The 22,629-nt window shown below is 38.4% G+C and overlaps 1 protein-coding gene across 1 annotated transcript in view; it reads right to left on the minus strand.

Annotated features, from left to right (window-relative positions):
- The window catches only part of LOC143671749 (integrator complex subunit 6-like), a 42,532-nt gene extending 20,771 nt beyond the window's left edge, over positions 1–21,761 (minus strand). The window contains exons 1-3 of the mRNA XM_077146937.1: positions 21,344–21,761; positions 20,879–20,972; positions 20,469–20,505 (exon numbers count right to left, since the gene is read on the minus strand). Of these exons, the coding sequence (XP_077003052.1) occupies positions 20,469–20,505; positions 20,879–20,972; positions 21,344–21,761 (549 nt within the window). The remainder of the gene's footprint in view (positions 1–20,468; positions 20,506–20,878; positions 20,973–21,343) is intronic.
- Positions 21,762–22,629: the final 868 nt, after the last annotated feature.

Here is a 22,629-nt window from a genome sequence, read left to right on the forward strand (position 1 = left end):
TTTTCCATCTTTCTTGCTATTTCTTCTTCTGGAACATTCAATAAACTTGAATTCAAGTTCATTTGTCCTGTCTTTTACTTTGCTTATTCTTTCATCTGTCTCATGAAATATACTATCGTGAGTCTTTAATATGCCCTTAATTTGATCTGCAGTATCTTTCACCTCTGTGAGGTCTGATATGTTTCTATTTATTCTTTAAAATTTTTCTTTATGCTCCTGTAGTAACCTCTTGATATCTTTCATATCATTATGTACAACCTTTGTTAGTTGTTCTGAATTCTAAGTCCCCTCGGATAATTTAACTTGGTCATTTGGTTGAGCCATATCTGTCTCTTCTTTATGCTTCCCCAGTATTGTGGGGATGTCTTTTGTTTCTTTCTGAACAAGTTTAAGCAGCTATTCCAAAATCTGGGTCCCTCAGGTGATTTAATTTAGTCGTTTGGCTGAGCCATGGTTGCTTGTTCCTTCACATGCTTTATAAACTTCTATTGTGGATGGGACATTTTAATGGATTAATAAAGTTATTTTGCCCATTTATTTCCATCCCACATCTAAAACTTAGAATCAGGACTCCAGCCAGGGCCAAAACTCTGACATGCCCTGAAATATGCCAACTCTGGGACTGGGAGATGAATGACATACATGTTAATGGAGACTCCTCCATACCACCGATGGATCTAATGGCTACCAGACTCCACCCCTGGAGGATGCCAAGCTGCAGGACCAGGCACTTCAGCTTCACACTCTTGTGGTTTTCACGCCGCCATAGGGAAAGGGGAGTGGTACCAAGGCCCAAACAGGTCTCTTGCTGGTTGGATGTCAGACTGGTCCACTTCACATCTCCCCCTTCTCCCAGGGGAAGGTCCCCTCCAGTCTTCACCAAAAAAAGAAAACCAGGTGCCCACAGCAATGTGCCACAAAGGTGGAGAGCAGGCACTTACCCTAACCAAGTGGAGTCTATGCACAGGGAAAGCTTGTCTGTTATTTTCCAAGTTAGCCACGGACACTCCCAGCTATGAAGCTAAAGGGAAAATCATCCCAAGCCAGCTGTAGGGGTAGCCAGAGTCATGACCAAACACATTCACCCCATTCTCTCCATCTCAATTTCTCAGTACTTCATCCAGGGTCTCCCTATGCAGGGCAGGAGACCGTACATGATCACTCACACCTCAGATCTGCTGTGCGGCCATTTTTTGGACATGTCTCTTATTTTTACAGGGAGACAGGGTGACCCCAGCCTCCTCTACTCTGCCATCTTACCAGAAGACCCCTATAGTAGTTCTATCATCCCAATTCCTCTTTTGTAATGTAAATATCTTGTAGACGGCAATAGGTTTGCTAGAGTTAATTCTGAGTGTTTTAGAAAGGTCCTATAAAGGACATGTCAAATATCATCACGCTACTCATTGTGTCAAGTGTTGGTCAGAAAGAGAGATGCCCATTACTACCTTCAAGGGTGGTCTCACCCCATGGAAGGGAGAAAGAGCATCTCAAGGCCTGCCACCAGAACCAGCAGTCCTAGGCTCCCAACTCTCTCCGTGGTTTGCAGGTGTTGGTGTCACCAGCAAAAGCATAACTCACACAAATGCTGATGGAAAGATGTTTACTCACATAAGGAAGAGACTGAACAAGGTCAGCTTCACCAGTGAACATGAGTCCCCCATGGCCAGTGGGTCCTGATCTGTGGCCAGTGTGGGGAGGAATTCTGAATTATGCAAATGCCTCTTGTTCATAGTGGAAAGATTCTGTTCCCTCCCCGCAAGGAACAGATGTAGTAGGTTTGAACCAGGCACCATAAAATGTACATACTTTAGCCAGGCTGTCTCCAGTGAAAGTGTACATATGTTCAAGATAAAAGAGGAAGAAATGTGTGGCATGAAAGTATCTGCTGGGGATGAGTTTTATCTCAAGGCACTCCTGAGAAGAGAGTCAGCTTACATTTATCATCCCATCCTAGAAGCCAGGATATCACATCTAGTGCAGAGAACTGGGTTTATTTTTTGGTCGCAGGGAAAGTGTGAAGGCCATTCTTGGACTGCCCCCTACCATGGGACAGAAGGAATGGAATTTTTAAGGGGAATAGGGAGGTTTTTTTTCAACATTTTGCATTCTCAACAATTACAGTTGCCATTCTTGTTTTGTTACCCAACCAATAAGCTTCACCTCAGAAGGAGGGGGGAACAAGAGGGAAAAATAGAAGGGCAATTCATTTCTTTTTTATTTTTTCTTTTTTTGATGTTCAGGGCCAGTAATGCCTTGGAGCTTATTCTTAAGATAATATTACATAAACTGCAACCCTCAAATCCACAAAATTTAATATGGGAGCAAAGTCGTCTCTGGGTGGTTCAGTGCCCTGAGTTTTTTGGTTTCAGGTGAATCCTGGAAGAAAGAGTTGAGAAAAACCTTCTTCAACCCAGAAGCCTAAGTGTACTCAAGAAAGCAAAGCCAACTCTAGGTAGAGATGGAGTAGAGAAGGGATTCCATATGGACTGTGTGAGTGTGCTGGTCTACCTAGAAGACTACCACTAGCAGCTTGGAGGGGGCTGACGGAGTTGGCTGGGAGAATGAGTGCCAGAAATCCTGGATGCAGGGAAGCGTCCACCAGGGCCATCGCAGGGTCTAGTGCCCTGCCTTTACTACAGGTCTGAGACACTGCTTTGTCTTCATCATGTGGGGTACTGTGGCAACTAAGGTTCTACAGGAAGCACTTCTGAGCAATAATGAGTCTAAGAGGAAAAAGAACAAGTTTATGTGGAGCAGGTGTGGGAAGGACAAAGATCAGCAGAACACACATACAATAAAGGAAAACAAGTAAAATGAAAATCCATACTGATCTCAAACTTTATTTAATGACTTGGGGAAATGGTCATACCCAAACAGTAAGGAATAAAAGCAGTCTGCAAAATAGTTGAAGCATAGTGGGGGCAATCCAGGCCCCACTCTCTTACCACCACAGCAGCGAATCACAGATTCCCTTACTGAAGGTACCTGAACTCTGTGATTAGGGGGTGTGGGGGTTCCTAACACTGTGATGATGGATAATGCGATTCGGCGAAGGCAGTCTGGCTCGACTCGTTGGTAGATGGCCCAGGACTGAATTCTTTCTGTTCCCTGTGCTCTGCTCCTATTGTTGCTCTTGATAGCAGTGCCTCCTTCCCTCATTTAGCTTGAGTCCTCTTCATGCCCACCTCTTACTGGTTCCCCACAGACAGTCAGTCCCCAAATTCATGCTCCTCTTGATTCTCATTTCTTTGATGTCCCTCTTCTCCAGCCCTGAGCCCTCTGCACAATTTGTCTGCTCTTCCTTACATTGTTGATGCAGAAACCCTTAACCCCCTTAGCCTACTTTTAATGAGGCCCTGCCACTGTTGCCCAGATTTCCTCCTTCTGCTGTTGATGTTTCTCTATGTGTTATGGCTTTTGAGAGCACATATGTGTGAATGATTAAGTTCACCGTCAGAAGCTGTGCCACTGGCAAAATTTTCCCTTTGTAGTGCAGCTGCAGTACATTTTTATTTTTCATCCATTACTGAGCCAACCGATCCACGAATCAAACTCCTTTCCCCCTTCTCTGTCAGCTAGTCATTAGAGTGTCCTCTACCTCATGTGGCCATAGGCATCAGCTGTAAGAGAGGTTCCAGTGCAACAGCAGAAACCACCTGCTTCTATAGCCTACTTATGCCTGCTGGTTCTGCTTCTGCTTAAATTTTGGATGTACCACTTCCATCTCAGTGGATTGCTGCTGGGCCTGTTTGATTATATGATTTTGTGGGACTGACAAGACCCAGCTCACGTTTGGTAGTCTCGGCTGCATGGATTGATATCCCATGATCTGGTGTTCCACCCCTCCAAGGCCAACCTATATCCAAGGAGTTGTTTTTTGATTGGTGCATAATTCTCCACTCTATATGGTACATCATTTCTTCATGTCATTAGAGGTCTGTGTTGTGATTCTCCTGCTGAGACTTGCCATAATCTAAAGATGACATATATTTCTTCCATTCATACTTCTAATACTGTAATGTATCAGTACTTATGGCCAAGAACCAGGGCTTCTTGGATTGCAGCCTGGACCTGAAGAATAGTCCATTCCTGAATGAAAATGAACTGCTTCAAGCCTTCTTTCCTGATAACAAAAGAAAAGAACCAGTTATTCAGATCTCAACAACCATACGCCATGTACATGAGGCTGTATTAATCTGCTCTAGCAAAGATACCATATTTGGCACAGCAATAATATTGGGGATACAACTTGGCTGAGTAAGCCATAGTCCATTGTCTTCCTTCAGGATTCATCTGATTTTCTGTAGGAATCTGATGGGTGAATTAAATTGAGATATGATAAGAACCACCACACCTGCATTAGTTAAATTTTTAAGGGTAGCAATAATCTCTGCCATTCCCACTGGGTTGCAAATTGATATCTTTAATGCCCTTTTGAATTCCATAATGTATCAAGGCAAGTGTTAACTTTCTACTGGGTAGGGGGGAAATGCCATAAAGGCCCAGGCCCTGAAAGGATAATGTGAGGAAATATTTTGGATATCTTTTAAAAGTGTTTTTATTTAAAAATTTCCAAAATTTACCTACAAGGCAATAACTCCTTCTTTCTCCTTCCCTCCATTCCCTCATAGCCTCTAATCTACTTTGTGTCTCTATGAATTTGCCATTTCTAAATAGTTCATAAGTGAAATCTACAGTATTTTACCTTATTGCCTTGTTCATTTCACTCAGCATAGTGGTTTCAGGTTCATTCATGTTGCAGTATGTCTCAGAGCTTCATTCCTTCTTACAGCTGAATAATATTCCATTGTGTAAATGTACCACCTTTTGTTTATCATTTCATCTGTTGATGGGTTGTTGGGTTATTTTTACCTTTTGGCTATTTTGAATAATGTTGCTATGAAAATTAATGTATAAGTATCTGTTTGATTCCCTATTTTCAATGTCTTTGGCTATTTACCTAGAAATGGAATTGCCAGGTCACATGGTAATTTTATATTTAACTTTTTGAGGAAGCGTCATGCTGTTTTTCTTAGTGGCTGCATCATTTTATATTCCTATGCTTATTGTTTTTTTGTATACTATTTTTATTGAGCAGGTTCAGTTTCAGGAACTTCCACTTTGGCTTTCCCTTTGTGATAACTCTTACTTCACTGGCCAAGAAACCAATGTACGGGCTCTGACATGTACCAACTATGTCCCTTCTAATTATAAATTCAATGACCAATGAAATGACCATTGGTCTTAGCATATTTACTTAGTTAACTATACACTATTTTGAGAACTTCTGATACAGGTTTGAGTTGATATCTAGGAACATGAAATATCATCATAGCCTCATACTATAGTAGAGGCATATGGAAGCAGGTAATAAAGAGTATCTTGGCCCACACTTAGTTCCCAGGGTATCTACTGAGTCATTTACCTGTTCTTTGGGTGCTACGTTGACCTTGCCACTGATTATGACAATTGTATTCTCCTTGCACTGCTACTTAGCCTATATTATTTTGTGATCTTATAATTTTCATTGCCAACAGAGAGCTCACTTTTGCATAAACATCTCTTACTGCCCAGCTCAGCCCTAAATAATACACCCACAACTAAGCTTCCCAAGGGTGCTTGCTACACCTCTCATCAGTACAATCCCTATTGGTTTGGTGAATAGAATGCTCTCCAAGCCATCCTACATTACATAATTAGATGGGGTGGGTGGGTTCTAGCTTTGCATTGTATATCTTCTCTAGTAAAGGCCATTTCATTGAGCTCTTTGATTCTTTCTTTCACAGTCTGCTTTAATGCTATGGCATTTATCATTTAGTGTGATCTCTAGCTATCTCCAAACTTTCAAGATTTATCCTAGTAGCATGCCAAGATCATCTCCCTGGGTCTTAGCCAGGAGATTAAATCCTATATTACAGGAGAGTGTTAACTTACTGGTAAACTCTACTGTGCCACTTTGAAAGGATTTGAGTATCCTAGAAAGGCCATGTCTAAGTCCTAATCCAATCTTGTGGAGCCAGTCATTTCTTTAATTCCTTTTCAGCACTGTAAGTTGAAAGCTTGATTACATTATCTCCATGGAGATGTGGCTTGCCCAATTGTGGGTATGAACTATTGAATAGAAGGAGATGTGACTCCACCCATTCCAGGTGAGTCTTGATTACTTTACTGAATTTTTTTATAGAGGAAGCATTTTGGAAAAGGCTTGAGATTCTGAGAGAGCAGAGAAGTCTATCAGACCTGTCTAGATGACAGAATGATGAAAGCCTCATATGAAGCAGAGACCCCACATGCCAGAGACCTTTGGAGATGAAGAAAGAATCCACCCCTGGGAGAGCTTTATGAAGCAAGAGGCCTGGAGAGGAAGCTAGCAGACACTACCTTGTTCTCCATGTGCCTTTTCTGTTGAGAGTGAAACCCTGAACTTCATCAACCTTTCTTGAGTGAAGGTAACCCCTTGTTGGTGATTTAATTTGGGGATTTTTATGGACTTGCTTTAATTGGGACATTTTCTCAGCCTTAGAACTGTAAATTAGCAACTTATTAAATTCCCCTTTTTAAAATCCATTTCATTTCTGGTATATTGCATTCTGGTAGCTAGCAAACTGGAACGTCTATTATCCATCTTTATTTTTCATTCCTCTTGATCCAGCACTTCAGGATCCAGTCCCATACATATCCTTTTAATTGGGGTTTCAAGAATTTCTGGTGAATCAACCGAAATGTTACAATCTTAAGTCTCAGGGTCCCATTCTTTCTAAGTAAAGGCTTGACTTTAGTCTAGCAGACCTGTCTAGATTGAGAATTCAACATTTTCTGGAGCATTGCTATCTTTATAATTAAGTCCTAGGACTAATCCTTAGACTTTTTTGCACCCTCCTCCCCCACCCCTTCAGGAGATGAGATTCTTTTTAGATGGTGTCAAAGCCACCCTTTGACTTTTCAGCTTTACCTTCAGTTTGTGATTAGTCAACCTTAGTCTTTGATTGTCTTTCTTTAATTAATCAATAGCCTCTAGTAAAAATTATCTAATTTCACAATCTTTGTAATCACTATTTATCCTCACCCTCTCAGACACGTGAAATGCCCTGCCAGTAATATCCTTTCCCAGTTTGCCACTTGAGAAACTATTGACAATTGTACCATTACCACGTTATAGGAGTAATCCATGCTTCCCTTACCACCAGGGATGTAGTCCTCATTTCTAGACAGGTTGCAGGTAATTCAACACTAAAATATTTTTTCATAATATGCTTCTTAGGACCACTCCTAGCACCGAAAATTAAGCTTCAAATTGTCTGAGAAACAAGCTCTTATGAACAACACTTGAAATGAGAGTGGACAGCACGATTGAGCAGATGGAGTATTTGAAGAGAGATGCAATTGCAATAGCGGTCTCAACTGATCCCAAAGGGGTATCTCAAGCTGAGATAGCCCTTCAGACACTTCTGAATTGATGAAAAGGGTTCAGGCCTTTGTATTTCATTGACTAGTCATTGGATGAAGTCTTAACTGGAGGAGGTGATGTACCCCTGGGCAAGGCAGCTACTTTCAATAAGTAACAATGCCTCAGAAGTGACTCAGCTGTGACTGTCAACAGTCTACACTTCCAGAAGCTGGAGGAATGAGTTCTGTCCTGAAGGTGGGATCTGGGTAATATATCATAACATTCAATTCACCCATCAATAGAGGAATGGAATAAACATTATGGAATATGAGTCAACTGTTAAAAAGAAGAAGGCAAACATATACTAACTTCCTTGAAGAGATTTTTGCACATTTGTGTTAAGTTAGAAACACAATATGCAAAATACTCCACATAACATGGTATATATTATTAAATTTTCATTAACCCCAAAAGGCCTACATACTAATAAACACAAACACACACACACACCATTAGCTAAGTATTAAGAAAAATAGAGAAACATATGTACTGGGTTGTTTGAGTGGGATATAAGCGGTAGAGAAGAGTTGATGCCAGTGATGGTGTAGGGCTTTTGGGCAGAGAGACCCACAAAAAAGGGAAAGAAAAAAGTCTGCACTAAAATGGGGAGTGGGAATTCGTGAATGACTTTGAAAACTGAAAAATCTATGAAATTTGTAAGAAGGATATAATATCAATAGGTTCCCAACAGGAAAGAGATGGTACACACAAATAGGGGAATTGAGGAAAATTTAATGAAGAGACTACTTACAAGAGAATAGGCTGGGTTTAGAGAAATTGTGATAAACTAGATAATTGTTCTGCAAATTTCAATCCCTCTTTCCCTTGGGGTGGAGTGTACATCCCTGCTCCATTGATGCTTGGCTGGTCACATACTTGATTTTTCTTTTATTTATTTTTAAATTATTATTTATTTGTTTATTTTTATTTTATCTTTTGTTTGCTTTTGTTTTGTTTATGTACTTGCTTTTGTAGATGTAATATGAATAAACATGAATGAATTGAGGATTTAATTATGCTTGTATGATTTTTTCTTGCCATCTTCTGTTCTTGTGATTGTGAGAAGATCATGACCAGGAGGTTACTGGTCCTTCATCTTGGTCCACACAGTGATTCCCTTAGACATATGAACAAAATCTGCATCCTGGAGCCCAGTGCAGCCTAACTGCAACCTGAAGCAGAGTAGATCCAGGTGGCCCATAAACACATGAGCAAGGAAAACAATTAACTTTTAAAGATTTGAGGAAGATTTCTTATACTGGATTGTGGAAGCAATAACTGACTATTACTGATAACCACAAAAGATTTTGAATTATCTTGGAGCTGGTAATAGTGGGAAACTGTTAAGTCCCATGAAAGAATGAAGGGGAAAAGGCAGGGAGTGGTTACTGCATTGTGGAGAGCTGTGGCTATAGAAAAGAATCCCTGGATAGGACTTAGGGCCTTTGGTAGAGAAATCAACCACAGCCACCTGGCAACCTGGTACATATGGAGCTCTCCCTTTGGCCAAACTTAGCCCGAAGCCAGAAGACAAGGTAATCATTAATGCAAGTCCATAAAGGTCAGCCTCTTGGGTATAGAGTAGGGTGGAGGATTGTAGAGAGACATCTGGAAGAGCTAATGGAAAATATCCAACAGATATTATGACTATCAATTCCAAGTGAAAACATTTGAAAAAGTGCACAGTCACACCAGTAATCAAGGATATATTTTTATTAGACAAGTTGTGGGTCTATAGAACAGTCATGCACGAAATACAGAATTCTCATATATCACCGCATCACCAACACCTTGCATTGGTGTGGAACATCCATCACAATTGGCTATAGCAACACCGTTACAATTGTACTATTACTTTAAGCCCATGATTCAGCTTAGTGTTAACCATTAGTGCTGTGCAGATTCATGGATTTTTAAAAATTTTTCATTGTTACCATATATTTGATCCCAAATCACCCCAATCATATTCATATATATATATTTCAGTGCTGTTAAGTGCATTCACAGTGTTGTTCTATCATCACCACCATCCACCACCAAAACACCCCCATCATTCCAAGAAGGAACTTTGTACATTTTAAGCCTTAACTTCCCATTCCCTATCCCCACCCCAACCCTTGGAAACCTAGATTTTAGATCCCAACTGTGCTGGCTTGAAAGTATATGTACCCTAGAAAAGCCATGTTTTAATCCTGATCCATCTGTGGAGGCACCTATTGCTTTTACTCCCCATTGAGCACTGTTGGATGGAAACTTGATTAGATTCTCTCCATGGAGATGTGACACACCCTATTGAGTATATTAATCTTTGATTAGAGGGAGATGTGACTCCATCTGTTCCAGGTGGGACTTGATTACTATACTGGAATCTTTTAAAAGAAGAAACATTTTGGAGAGAGCAATGAGAATCACAAAGAGCCCACACAGCCAGAAACTCTTGGAGATGAAGAAAGACAATGCCCCTTGGAGAGCTTCATGAACAAGAAGCCTAGAGAGAAAGCTAGCAGACATCACCATGTTTACCACATGCCTTTCCAATTGGGAGAGAAACCCTGAACTTCATCGGCCTTTTGAAGGTAACCTCTTATTGGTGCCTTAATTTGGACATTGTCATATACTTGCTTTAATTGGGACATTTGCACAGCCTTAGAACTGTAAACTTGCAACTTAATATATTCCTCCTTTTAAAAGCCGTTCAGTTTCCTCTGCATTCTGGTAGTTTGCAAACTAGAACACCAACTCTATGAGTTTGTCTATTCTAATTGTTTCAAATCAGTGAGATCATGCAATATTTGTCCTTTTGTGTCTGGCTTATTTCATACAACTTGATGTTTTTAAAATTCAACCATGTTGTCACATGTATCAGGACTTCATTCCTTAATACAGTAGAATACTATTCCATTTTATGCATATACCACATTTTATTTAGCCATTCATTGGTTGATGGATACTTGGAATACCTCCATCTTTAGGCAATTGAGAATAAAGCTGCCATGAACGTTGGTATGCAAATATCTGTTCGGTTCCCTGCTTTCAATTATTTTGGGTATATACTTAGAACTGCGATTGCCAGGCCATAGAGTAGTTCTATACTTAGCTTTCTGTGGAACCACCAAACTCTCCTACAATTGGTCATATGATATTTGACAAGGTTCCCAAGACAAGTCAACTGGGACAGAACACTTTCTTCAATAAATGATATTGGGAGAACTGGCTAACCACATCCAAAAGAATGAAAGAGGACACTACCTCACACTTTACGCAAAAATTAACTCAAAATAGATCAAAGACTTAAATGTAAGAATTTAAATTTGCATAAGGTGTGAGGTAAGACCATAAAACTCCTGAAGGAAAGTTTAAGGAGGCATTTCAAGATCTTGCAGTGTGCAATGGTTTTTTAAACTTAACACTCAAGCACAAGCAATGAAAGAAAAAATAGATAAATGGGACCTCATCAAAACTGAATACATTTGTGCTTCAGAAGACTTTGTCAAAAGGTGAAAAGGCTGCTTACTCAATGGGAGAAAATATTTCAAACCACATATCCTTTAAATAAGGTTTATATATAAAGAAATCTACAACTCAACAATAAAAAGACAAATAACCCAATTAAAAAATGGGCAAAAGACCTAAATAGACATTTTTTCGAAGATGAAATACTGATGACTAAAAAGCATATGAAAAGATGGTCAACATCACTTGCTCTTAGGTAAATGCAAATCAAAACTGCAATGAGGTATCTAATAGATATGACCTCTGTTTAAGAAAAACAGAAAGCTACAAGTGCTGGGGAGTATCTGGAGACATTGAAACACTCATTCACTGTTGGTAGGAATGGAAAATGGTGCAGCTGCTGTGGAGGAGAGTTTGGCAATTCCTCAGAAAGTTAAATATAGTATTTTTATATGATCCTGCAATCCTGCTACTAGATAGATAACCAGAAGAACTAAAAGTAGGGATGTGAACAGAAATTTTCACACTGACGTGCTGGCAGCATTATTCACAACTGTCAAAAGATGGAAACAACCCAAGTGCCCATCAACCAATGAACAGGTAAATGAAATGTAGTATATACATAATGGAATAATTATTTGGCAGTAAGAAGGAATGAAATTCTGATGCATGTGACAACCAGGATGAACCTGGAGGACGTCACGTTAAGTAAAATAAGCCAGACAGAAAAGGACAAATATTGTATGATTTATTTAATATGAGCAAAGCATAATAAACAAACTCATAAAGGTAGAATCTAGAATATAGATTAGCAGGAGATAGAATGGGGTAAAGAATGGGAAGCTGATGCTTAATTTGTGCAGAATTTCTATTTTGGTTTAATATAAAAGTCTGGGAATGGATAGAGGTGATGTTAGCACATTACTGTGAATGTAATTAATAGCATTGAACTGTGTGTATGAATGTACATGTAAGTGGAAGTTTTAGGTCGTGTATGTTACCAGAAGGAAAGCTAGAGGATAAAATATGGGACTGCATAACATAGTGAACTCTGCAGCAGATGATGTCTATGGTGAATAGTATAAATATAAGTGTTCTTTCATGAAATATAACAAATGTTTGTGTGCTGGTTTGAAATGATGTATGTGCCTGTTCTAGTTTGCTAGCTGCTGGAATGCAACACACCAGAGATGGATTGGCTTTTAATAAAAGGGGATTTATTTAGTTAACATATATTTCTTCAGAAGAAAGGCAGCTAACTTTCAACTGAGGTTCTTTTTTACGTGGGAAGGCACAGAATGGTCTCTGCTGGCCTTCTCTCCAGGCCTCTGGGTTCCAGCAACTTTCCTGGGGGTGATTTCTTTCTTCATCTCCAAGGGCCTGGACTGAGCTGCGAGTGCTGAGATGAGGTATGCTAAGCTGCTTGGGCCATGCTACGTTTGTGCTCTCTCATTTAAGCACCAGCCAATTAAGTCAAACATCATTCATTGCAGCAGGCACGCCTCCTAGCCGACTGCAGATGTAATCAGCAACAGATGAGGTTCACGTACCATTGGCTCATGTCCACAGTGACAGAACTATGTGCCTTCACCTGCCCAAGTTGACAACTGAATCTAACTACTGCAGTACCCTAGAAAAGCCATGTTTTAATCCTAATTCCATTTTGTAAAGGCAGCCATTTCTTCTAATTTCTATTCAGTATTGCTGTTTGAAACTGCAATAAGATCTTCTCCATGGAGATGTGATTTAATCAAGAGTGGTTGTTAAACTGGATTAGGTGGAGGTGTGTCTCCACCCATTTGGGTGGGTCTTGATTAGTTTGCTGGAATTCTATAAAAGAGGAAACATTTTGGAGAAAGCTAGAGATTTGGAGAGAGCAGAGAATGCTGCAGCACCACGAAACAGAGAGTCCACGAGCCAGTGACCTTTGGAGATGAAGAAGGAAAATGTTTCCCATGGAGCTTCATGAAACCGAAGCCAGGAGAGAAAGCTAGCAGATGATGCCTTGTTCACTATATGCCTTTCCAGCTGAAAGAGAAGCCCTGATTACATTCACCATGTGCTTTCCCACTTGAGAGAGAAACCCTGAACTTCTTCGGCCTTCTTGAACCAAGGTATCTTTCCTGGATGCCTTTGATTGGACATTTCTATAGACTTGTTTTAATTGGGACATTTTCTCAGCCTTACAACTGTAACCTGGCAACTTATTAAATTCCCCTTTTAAAAAGCCATTCTGTTCCCAGTATGTTGTGTTGTGGCAGCTAGCAAACTAGAACAGTATGTCACTAGTACAAGATATTAATAATAGGGTGTTATATGAGAAAAATACATCTAATGAAAATTATAATTAACAGTAACATTTTCATATTCTTTAAATATAAATAAACTTATAGAGACAGAATTAGATTGGTGGTTATGTAAGGTTGGGGAAGGGTAGAGGGATTGAGAGGTGACTGCTGAGGGATATCAGGTTTTTCTCTTTGGAATAATGAAAATATTCTAAAATTGACTGTGATGAAGAATATCCAACTCTGTGATTATATTAAAAGCCATTGATTGTACACTTTGGATGGATTGTATACTATGTGAATATATCTCAATAAAACCGCTTAACAAAAATCAATTGGCCACAGATGTGATGGTCTATTCCCAAACTCTCAATTTTATTCCATTGGCTGATACATCTATTCTCATGCTAAATACCGTTGTGCTTTGACTACTGCAGCTCTGTAATATGCTTTAAAGTCAGGAAGTGTGAGTCACCCAACTTCGTTCTTCTTTTTCAAGATATTTTTGGCTATTTGTGAGCTCAACTCTTTCCAAATAAATTCAATAATTTTCTTTTCCATTTCTTTAAAGAAGGCTGTTGGAATTTTGATTGGGATTGCATTGAATCTGTAAATCATTTTGGGTAGAATTGACATCTTAACAATATTTAGTCTTCCCATATGTGTGAGTTTGAAGCTGTATGTACCCAAGAAAAAATCATGTTCTTAATCTTTTCCTGTGGGTGTGGGCCCATTCTAACTAGGGTCTTTTGGTAAGTAGGATCTTAAGTTAAAATGTGACCTGACCCACCCCATTCACGGTGAGTCTTAATCCTCTTACTGGAGTTCTTTATGAGAGAAACTCAGAGAGAAAAGCCAGAGAGGCTGAGAGAGGCCACACAAAAAAACAGAGAGAAAGGCAGTTACACCAGAAGCTAGAAGAAATGAAACCCAGGAGAGAAGAGAGAGACCAGCAGATGTTGCCATGTGCCTGGCTGTATTACAGAAGAGCTAAGTATCATCAGTAGCTGATCTTTGGGGAGAAAGCATGACCTGTTGATGCATTAATTTGGACATTTTCATGGGCTCAGAACTTTAAACTTAAAAGGTAATAATTCCCCATTGTAAAAGCCACCTATTTCTACTATATTGCATTTTATCAGCTTTACCAAATTAAACACGGTCCATAAACATAGGATGTCCTTCCATTTATTTAATTATTCTTTTATTTCTTTTAGCAATGTTTCATAGTTTTCTGTGTACAAGTCCTTTACACCCTTGTTTAAATTTATTCCTAGAAATTTGATTCTTTTAGTTGCTATGTGAATGGAATGTTTTTCTTGATTTCTTCTTCCAGTTGTTCATCACTTGTGTAAAGAAACACTACTAATTTGGGGGCGTTGCTCTTGCACCCTGCCAATTCATTGAGGTCGTTTACTATCTCTAGTTGCTTTGTTGTAGATTTTTCAAGACTTTCCATATATAAGATCTTATCATCTGTAAACAGTGAAAGTTTTACTTCTTCCTTTCCAGTTTGGGTGCCTTGTATTTCTTTTTCATGCTTAATTGCTTTGTCTAGAACATCTAGTACAATATTAAATAACAGTGGTAACTGTGGACATCCTTGTCTTGTTCCAGATCTTAGAGGGAAAGTTGTCAGTTTTTCACCATTAAGTGAGACTGACTTGTTGTAAGCTGTGAGTTTTTAAATATATACCCTTTATCACATTGAAGACGTTTCCTTCTATTCTTCTTTTTCTACATGTTTCTATCAAGAAAGGATGTTGAATTTTGGCAAATGCCTTTTCTGCATCAATTGAGATGACCATGTGTTTTTTCCCTTCCTTTTGTTAATGTGGTAAATAACATTAATTGATTTTCTTGTGTTGAACCGCTTTTGCATACCTGGGATAAAACCCATTTGATCATGTTGTATAAATCTTTTGATGTGCTCTTGGATTTTATGTGGAAGCATTTTTTTGAGTTTTTGCATCTATATTCATTAAAGAAATTGGTCTGTAATTTTATTTTCTTCTAATATCTTTATCTGGCTTTGGTATTAGAATGATAGTTAATATTTTTATGCTAACTTTATAGTTATACTAACTTTATAGAATGTGTTAGTATTTCCTCCTCTTCAATTTTTTGAAGAGTTTGAGCTTCTGGGAATGATAGGTAGAATCCATCTGTGAAGCCATCTGGTCCTGGTCTTTTTTGGGGTGGTCTTTGATGACTGATTCCATCACTTTACATGTAATTGGTCTGTTGAGGTCTTCTATTTCTTCTAGAGTCCGTGTAGGTTGTTTGTGTTTTTAGGTGTTTGGCCATTTCATCTAGGTTCTCTAATTTGTTGGCATACAGAGTTCATAGTATCCTCCTATGTTCCATTTATTTTTGTGGGGTCAGTATTAATAGCCTCCTCTCACTTCTGATTTTATTTATTTGCATCTTCTCTCTCTTTTTCTATGTCAGTCTAGCTAAGGCTTTGTCAATTTTATTGATATTTTCACAGAAGCACTTTTAGCTTTTGTTTTCTTATTGTTTTTATTCTCAATTTCTTGATTTCTGCTCTACTCTTTGTTACTTCTTTCCTTCTGCTTCCTTTGGTGTTAGTATGCTGTTGTTTTTCTAATTCTTCCAAGTGTGCAGTTATTTCTTTGATTTTAGCTCTTTCTTCTTTTTTATTGTTAGAATTTAGGACTATAAATTTCCCTCTCGGCATGGTTTCACTGCATTTCATAAGTTTTGATGTGGTCTCATTTTCATTCATCTCAAAATATTTATCGATTTTCCTTGCAATTTTTTTCTTTGACCCCATGATTGTTTAAGAGTGTGTTATATATCTTCCAAATATTTGTTGGTTTTCCAGTTCTCCACCTGTTATTGATTTCCAGCTTCATTCCATTATGTAATAACAAACTTTGAATAATTTCAGTCCTTCTAAATTTATTGATACCTGTTTTGTGACCATGTAGTCTACCCTGGAGAATGATCCATGTGCACCTGAGAAGAATATATATCCTGCTGTTTTGTTGTGCAAAGTTCTGTATATGTCTTTTAGGTCTAGTTCGTTTATCATCATATTCAACTTCTCTGTTTCCTTATTGATCTTCTGTCTAGATCTTCCATCTATTGATGAGAGTAGTGTATTGAGGGTTCCAATTATTATTGTAGAGGTTTCTATTTCTTCCTTCAGTTCTGCCAGTATTTGCCTCATGTATTTTGGAGCATTATGATTAGGGACACAAATATTTATGATTGTTGTTTCTTCTTGGTGGATTGCCTATTTTATTAATATATTGTGTTCTTCTTTGTCTCTTATAACAGATTTGACTTAAAGTCTATTTTGTCCCATATTAGTATAGGTACCCCAGAACTTTTTTGGTTACTATTTGCATAGAATATCTTTTTCCATCCTTTCACTTTCAACAAATTTGTGTTTTGAGTCTAAGGTGAGTGTCTTGTAAACAACATACAGTTGTATCATGCTTCTCTACCTATTCTGCCTATCTATGTCTTTTGATCAAGAAGTTTAATCCACTATAATCAATGTTATCCTTGTAAAGGTATTACTTACCTCAACCATTTTGTCCTATGGTTTAATATGCCATATCTTTTTTTGTTTGCCTCTTTTTCTTTATTGCAGACTCCTTTTCTGTATAGTTGATCTTTTGTGATGTATCCGACTGATCCCTTTCTCATTTGTTTTTGTATATTTTAAAAACGCTTCCTTTGTGGTTAACCTGTGGCTTATATTACATAACCTACATCTATAAGCTATAATTTGAGAAGATAGCAATTTAACTTCAGTAGCCTGCACATTTTCTGCTCCCATATCCCTCTGTTTCCCCTCTTCATGTTGTTTTTGTCCCACTTCACCACTTTACATTTTGTATGTTCATTATCAGGAAATGTGCCTTTTCCTTGTTCAATTGTATTCTGACTTATATGAATTAAAACGAAGAGTTGTAGATTGAGGATACAGTACTATTGGGTTTTACATTTACTCCTTTAGTGACCTTTATTGATCATCTTCATTTCTTTACACTACTTCAAGCCACTCTCTCCTATATTTGTTTTCAACCTGAAAAACTCCCTTTAGTAATTCTTGTTATGCATGTCTGTTGTTGACAACTTGTCTTAGTTTGTTTATCTGTGAATATTTTAAAACTCCCTCATATTTGAAGGACAGTTTTGCTGAATAAAAAATTGGGAGCTGGAAGTTTTTCTCTTTCAGCACCTTAAATATATCCTACCATTACCTTCTTGCCTTCTTGGTTTCTGTTGAGAAATCAGCACTTAGTCTTCTTGAGGACTATTTCTATGTGATGAACTATTTTTCTCTTGCTGTTTTCAGAACTCTTTATGTTTGGCATTTGACATTCTGATTAGTAAGTGTCTTGGAGTAAGTCTATTAGGATTTATTCTGTTTGGAGCATATTGTGCTTCTTGTACATATATTTATGTCTTCATTAAGAGTTGGAAAAATTTTGGCTATTATTTCTTCAAATATTCTTTCTTCCCTTTTTCCATTTTCTTCTCCTCCTAGGACACAAGTGACACATATTTTTGTACACTCTCTGTTGTCACTCAAATCCTTTAGACACTGCTCAATTTTTTAAATTCTTTTCTCTATCTATTTTTCAGACTGCATGATTTCAATCGTCCTGTCTTCAAGTTTGCTGATTCTTACTTCTGCCCATTCAAATCTGCTCGAGTGTATTTTTAAACTCTGCTATTGTGTCTTTCAACCCTATAATTTCTGTAATGTTTCTTTTAATATTTACAAATTATTTTTTATGCTCACACATTGCTTTCTTAATATCCTTTAGCTCTTTATACATGTTTTCTTTCATCTCCTTTAATCGATCTAGGAGATTTTTTTGAAAACATGTATTAGTTGTTCCAACTTCCGAGTCTCCTCTGAAATTTTGACTTGTTCCTTTGGCTAGGCAATAAATTCCTGTTTCTTACTATGGCTTATAATTTTCTGCTGCTGTCTAAGCATCAGACTATCTTTATGAGCTAATGCTGAAGTTCCATTTCTCCCTTTTGTCTAGGTTTTTATTGTTGATTGTTGTATTAGTCAAGGTTGTCTAGAGAAATAGAACCAACTGGAGATATCTGTAAATTTGAGAATTATAAAAGTGTCTCAGGAAACCATGGGGTTGCAAAAGTCCAAAATCCACAGAGCAGGCTGCAAAGTTGGCAACTACAATGAAGGGTCTGGATGAACTCCACAGGAGAGACTTGCTGGCTGGTGAAGCAGTGAAAGAGTCTCTCTTCTTCCTTAAAAGCCTTCAACTGATTGGATTACCTGGTTGTGGGAGACATGCCTTCACTGATTGTAGATGTAATCAGCAACAACTGATGGCTTAACATATGTCATGAAATATCCTTGCAACAGCAGTCAGGCCAGTGCTTGCCTGAGCAGATAACTGGACATAATTAATTGGCCAAGTTGACAACAGACCCTAACCATCACAGGGCCCCTTACCTTTAAAAATAATTTTGGAAATTATCTTTTCCAATTCTGCAAAGTAGACTACTGGAATTTTTATTTAGATTGCATTGTTCGTGTTTTTGTAGAAATTGTTCATTTCATCTAAGTTGTCTAGTTTGTTGGTGTATAGTTGTTCATGGTATCTTCCTATGGTCTTTTTTATTTCTTTGGGGTCAGTAGTAATGCCCCCCCACTAATTTTATTTATTTGCATCTTCTCTCTTTTTTTGTCAGTATAGCTAAGGGCTTATCAATTTCTGAAAGAACCAACTTTTGATTTTCTTCATTCTCCTTATTGTTTTATTTTCTCTTTCATTTATTTCTGCTCTAATCTTTATTTCTTTCTTTCTGCTTACTTTTGGATTAGTTTTTAGTTCTTTTTCTCATTCCACCTGGTGTGTAGTTAGGTCTTTGACTTTTAGCTCTTTCTCCCTTTTAATGGAGGTATTTAGGGCTATAAATTTGTGACAAGGAGGTATTGGGAAGAGGTCCATGGATAAAACCGTCCAAATGGGCCTATAATACACCTTCTAGAGTTGTTCAGCAATCCATGGGGTTTCATGGCATGTAACTGCACAACTCCAGTCTCTGTCCCCATCTTCACATGGCCTTCTTAGTGTGATGTTTGCTTCTTCTTCTCTTCTTATAAGGTCACCAGTCATACTGGATTAGAGTCAACCTGAAAGAGGTTTGGCCTCAACTTAACTAATCACAACTTCAAAGACCCTATTTCTAAATAAGATCATATTCAAAGGATTGGGCTTAGGACTTCAAGATTAGTTTGGGTGGCAGGGCATTTTTCAACTCATAAAACTGAACTTGTTAACTCCCATTCATCATGAAGTGGATGCCTCAATGGAACAGTGCAATGGCCTTTGAAGACTCAGGTAGGATTCTAGCTAAATGCCAGTAACGTTGGGGTTAGGGAATTTGCCTTTGTCCTAGAATTCACTAAGTGCTACTGCTTCTCCCAGAGCCAGGATTCTTGTCTCTGTTAAAGAAAAGGTGACAATGATATTGTCTCCTCTCATTATTAGCTCTTGTGATACACTAGCATGAATTATTCATCCCATATCCATTACTTTACACTCATCAGGACTGAAGGTATTTTTTTCAGTGAGAGGCTTTCAACAGGGAACACAACAATGATTCAATCAGCAGGTAACAGAAATGGGGTTACTAGCTGGCGTGTCTGATTCTGGGTTTCTAGTACACAAGGGGCTACAGAGGGGTATGCTGAAATGTCTCCAGTGCTTTTTAGTATTCTTGTGTATTGTGATTATGGCCAGTGGAAAATGTCAACATTCAATGGTGACAGGGGATCTAATGGCACAGAGCCTTAAGGAGTGAAGGTTTGAGTCATCCAAGCAGGCAAAGAACCATGACAAAAGGGAATATCGAATATGGAATACGGAAAATAGGCAGTTATAAACAGCAGCTTCCACCGTGTGACCAAGTGCAGTAACAAAGTTGTAATTATGTTTAGCCCGAGGAATTAAAATTTTCCACCTCACATGGGAAAAGAAGTAAACAAACAACAAAGTATCCTTTCAAAGGAAAATCTTAGGGCAAGAGCCCAGCTTTTACTGGCAGACAACCATAAAATTAAAATGCTCCCCTGCTTTCCCTTAGCCTCTGTAAGGCAATGCCATTTTAAGAAGCTTCAACAAGCTTCCATTCCAGGCCACAGTAAACTTGTCCTTCTTTCTCAATGGTATTTATGAGGACATGGTTATATGTTTTTCATGTCATTATGTTTGCTGAGAAGGTGGTGGGAACTTATTTTTTTCTAGTACCTTCTCAAGGTCCTGAATTAAGACTTGTCTTTTAAATCTGAAAATTAAGAGACATTTCATTAGTCAAAAGATATCTAAACATCTATGGTTTGGAAAGCACTGACTGTGGGGATTACAAAACGGGACTGAAATTTACTTAGGAATAAAAAATAAATCTTCATTGAAATACATAGTTCTGCAAATATCAAGAATGTGAACTGAGAACCCAATCCCACTTAAGCATATGATGATCCTGGAAGAATGGTTTAGACTCACATAACACTCAATTAAATACCTGTGGACAGTAGCAGCTACAATTTAGGGCCAGGGTTTAAGATGCATGATGTAAGGCCTCTTCTCCCTATCCCACACCCCCATCCCAAACAGGGGAGGAATACAGAGCAAACTAAAGAGTTCCTCTTTACACCTACCTTGTGGCTTCCTTGATGGTAAATTCAACAAACTGTTTCTTCACTTCTGGGGGCCCTTGTACTTCTTCAAACAAAATAAAGATTCGCTCAAACTCTGAAAATATTAAACAAAAAAAAGAACAGAACTAGTGTTTTTCTAAAATATGAATAAGAAGTATAACTTTATCTTAGTGTAGCTACTACTTCAGTTATCATTTTCCATGGCTAAAAATATTCCCTGTAGTTTCTGTTTTAAATACGTAAATAAAGAAACCTGAGCATAGCTGATGCAAGCTATTGGGAAAACTGACCAAATGAAAAAAAGGAAAGAAAAAAGCTTTATTGGAAATTTTTAGTCACAGTAAAAAGAAGCCATCCTGAACTATGTCAAAATCCTTTTGACATAAAAGGAGGCAACTCAAGTGGTTCTTCAACATTGAAGCGACTTCCTATCGCTTTATTGATAGGCCTTCTTTTATCACTTACTTCGTCCAAACTTTCCAATTTCCTTCCTGAATTGGTATTTTATGCCATCGTTGATTATCTTTGCCGCTGCAGGACTTATAGGCGATTTGCTTCGCATGGATCCCAAAATGGAAGCTGCTGTTACTTTTGTGTCATCTAAAGACGTGCTGCGGCCTTCGGCTCCTTGTAAACGTGCATTGCTACCAATTTTGTCATTCACTCCATATTGCCTGGAAACAGTTATATCATTAGGCAAAGAATCCAGATTTTGGGGTGGAATACCATCTCCTGCCATATTAATTAGTTCCAGCAGAACATATTTCGACGAGACGCCATCAGTTGGTGTTTGACCATTTTCCATCTTCTCATAGGCATTGTGAATGCCGATATCATCTGCAACCAAATAAAGAGGCTGAGCTGTGATGTCAGTGCGTATCATCACCCCCACAGGTACACCTCCCTGCTCGTCTGTTTTGAAGAATTTATTTCATAAGAAAGTGGGTGTACTAGGTAGAAATCTCAGACTTTAAAGGTGAGCGCAGGAATAACGATGAAATGAAACCTCCTTCTTGCCTTATTCACAGTATGAATACAAACAGAAAACAAGTATGTAAGACAGAACAATGAATAAGCAAGCATTCAAAATATCTTTCTTACTAAGAATCTCTTGTCATAGTACCCTTTAAAAGTGCAAAGTTGGAAATCTCATACGATATTATGAACTGAGTTTTTTTTTTACTCGAAACTAACACCTCTACATTTCTTATTCAATCTACTCTCTGCCAGGCACTCTGCCCAGGAAATTAAAGTGGCACTGAAGACAACAGAAAGAAATGTTCCCTACCTTCATGGAGTTTACAGTCTCTTGGGGAACTCAAAGTGTCAAGTTTACCTGAAGCAAACAAATAATTCCATTTTGGGTTTATGTTGGGGAAGAAATACTCAGGAATGAGATGAAGCAGGAAAAAGTGCCTCAATGTACAATGAGTTTAGACATGGCCTTTCTGAGTAGGTGTCCTCTGATAAAGAGCTGGCCAACTGAAGATCCAGAGGAAGTGTTCTTGAAGTAAGGTCACGTCCAGAGGCCATGAGGAGAAAAAAGCCTGCCACTAAAGATAAAAGGGCGGAGAGTAGAAGGCAAGGAAGAGACTGATTGGAGAGATGTTAGGAGGGGATTGTAGGAGCCAAGTATGCAGCACCTTGTAGACAATTGTCACAAAGGAGATTGGACAGTGTTTTGATGCAAAGGAACGTTCATGGAGGATTTTCAAGGTGAACCTGGCGTAACCCAAGTTTCAAGGCAAACC

Source organism: Tamandua tetradactyla, chromosome X (genome assembly GCF_023851605.1).
Source record: "Tamandua tetradactyla isolate mTamTet1 chromosome X, mTamTet1.pri, whole genome shotgun sequence".
Classification (NCBI taxonomy): domain Eukaryota; kingdom Metazoa; phylum Chordata; class Mammalia; order Pilosa; family Myrmecophagidae; genus Tamandua; species Tamandua tetradactyla.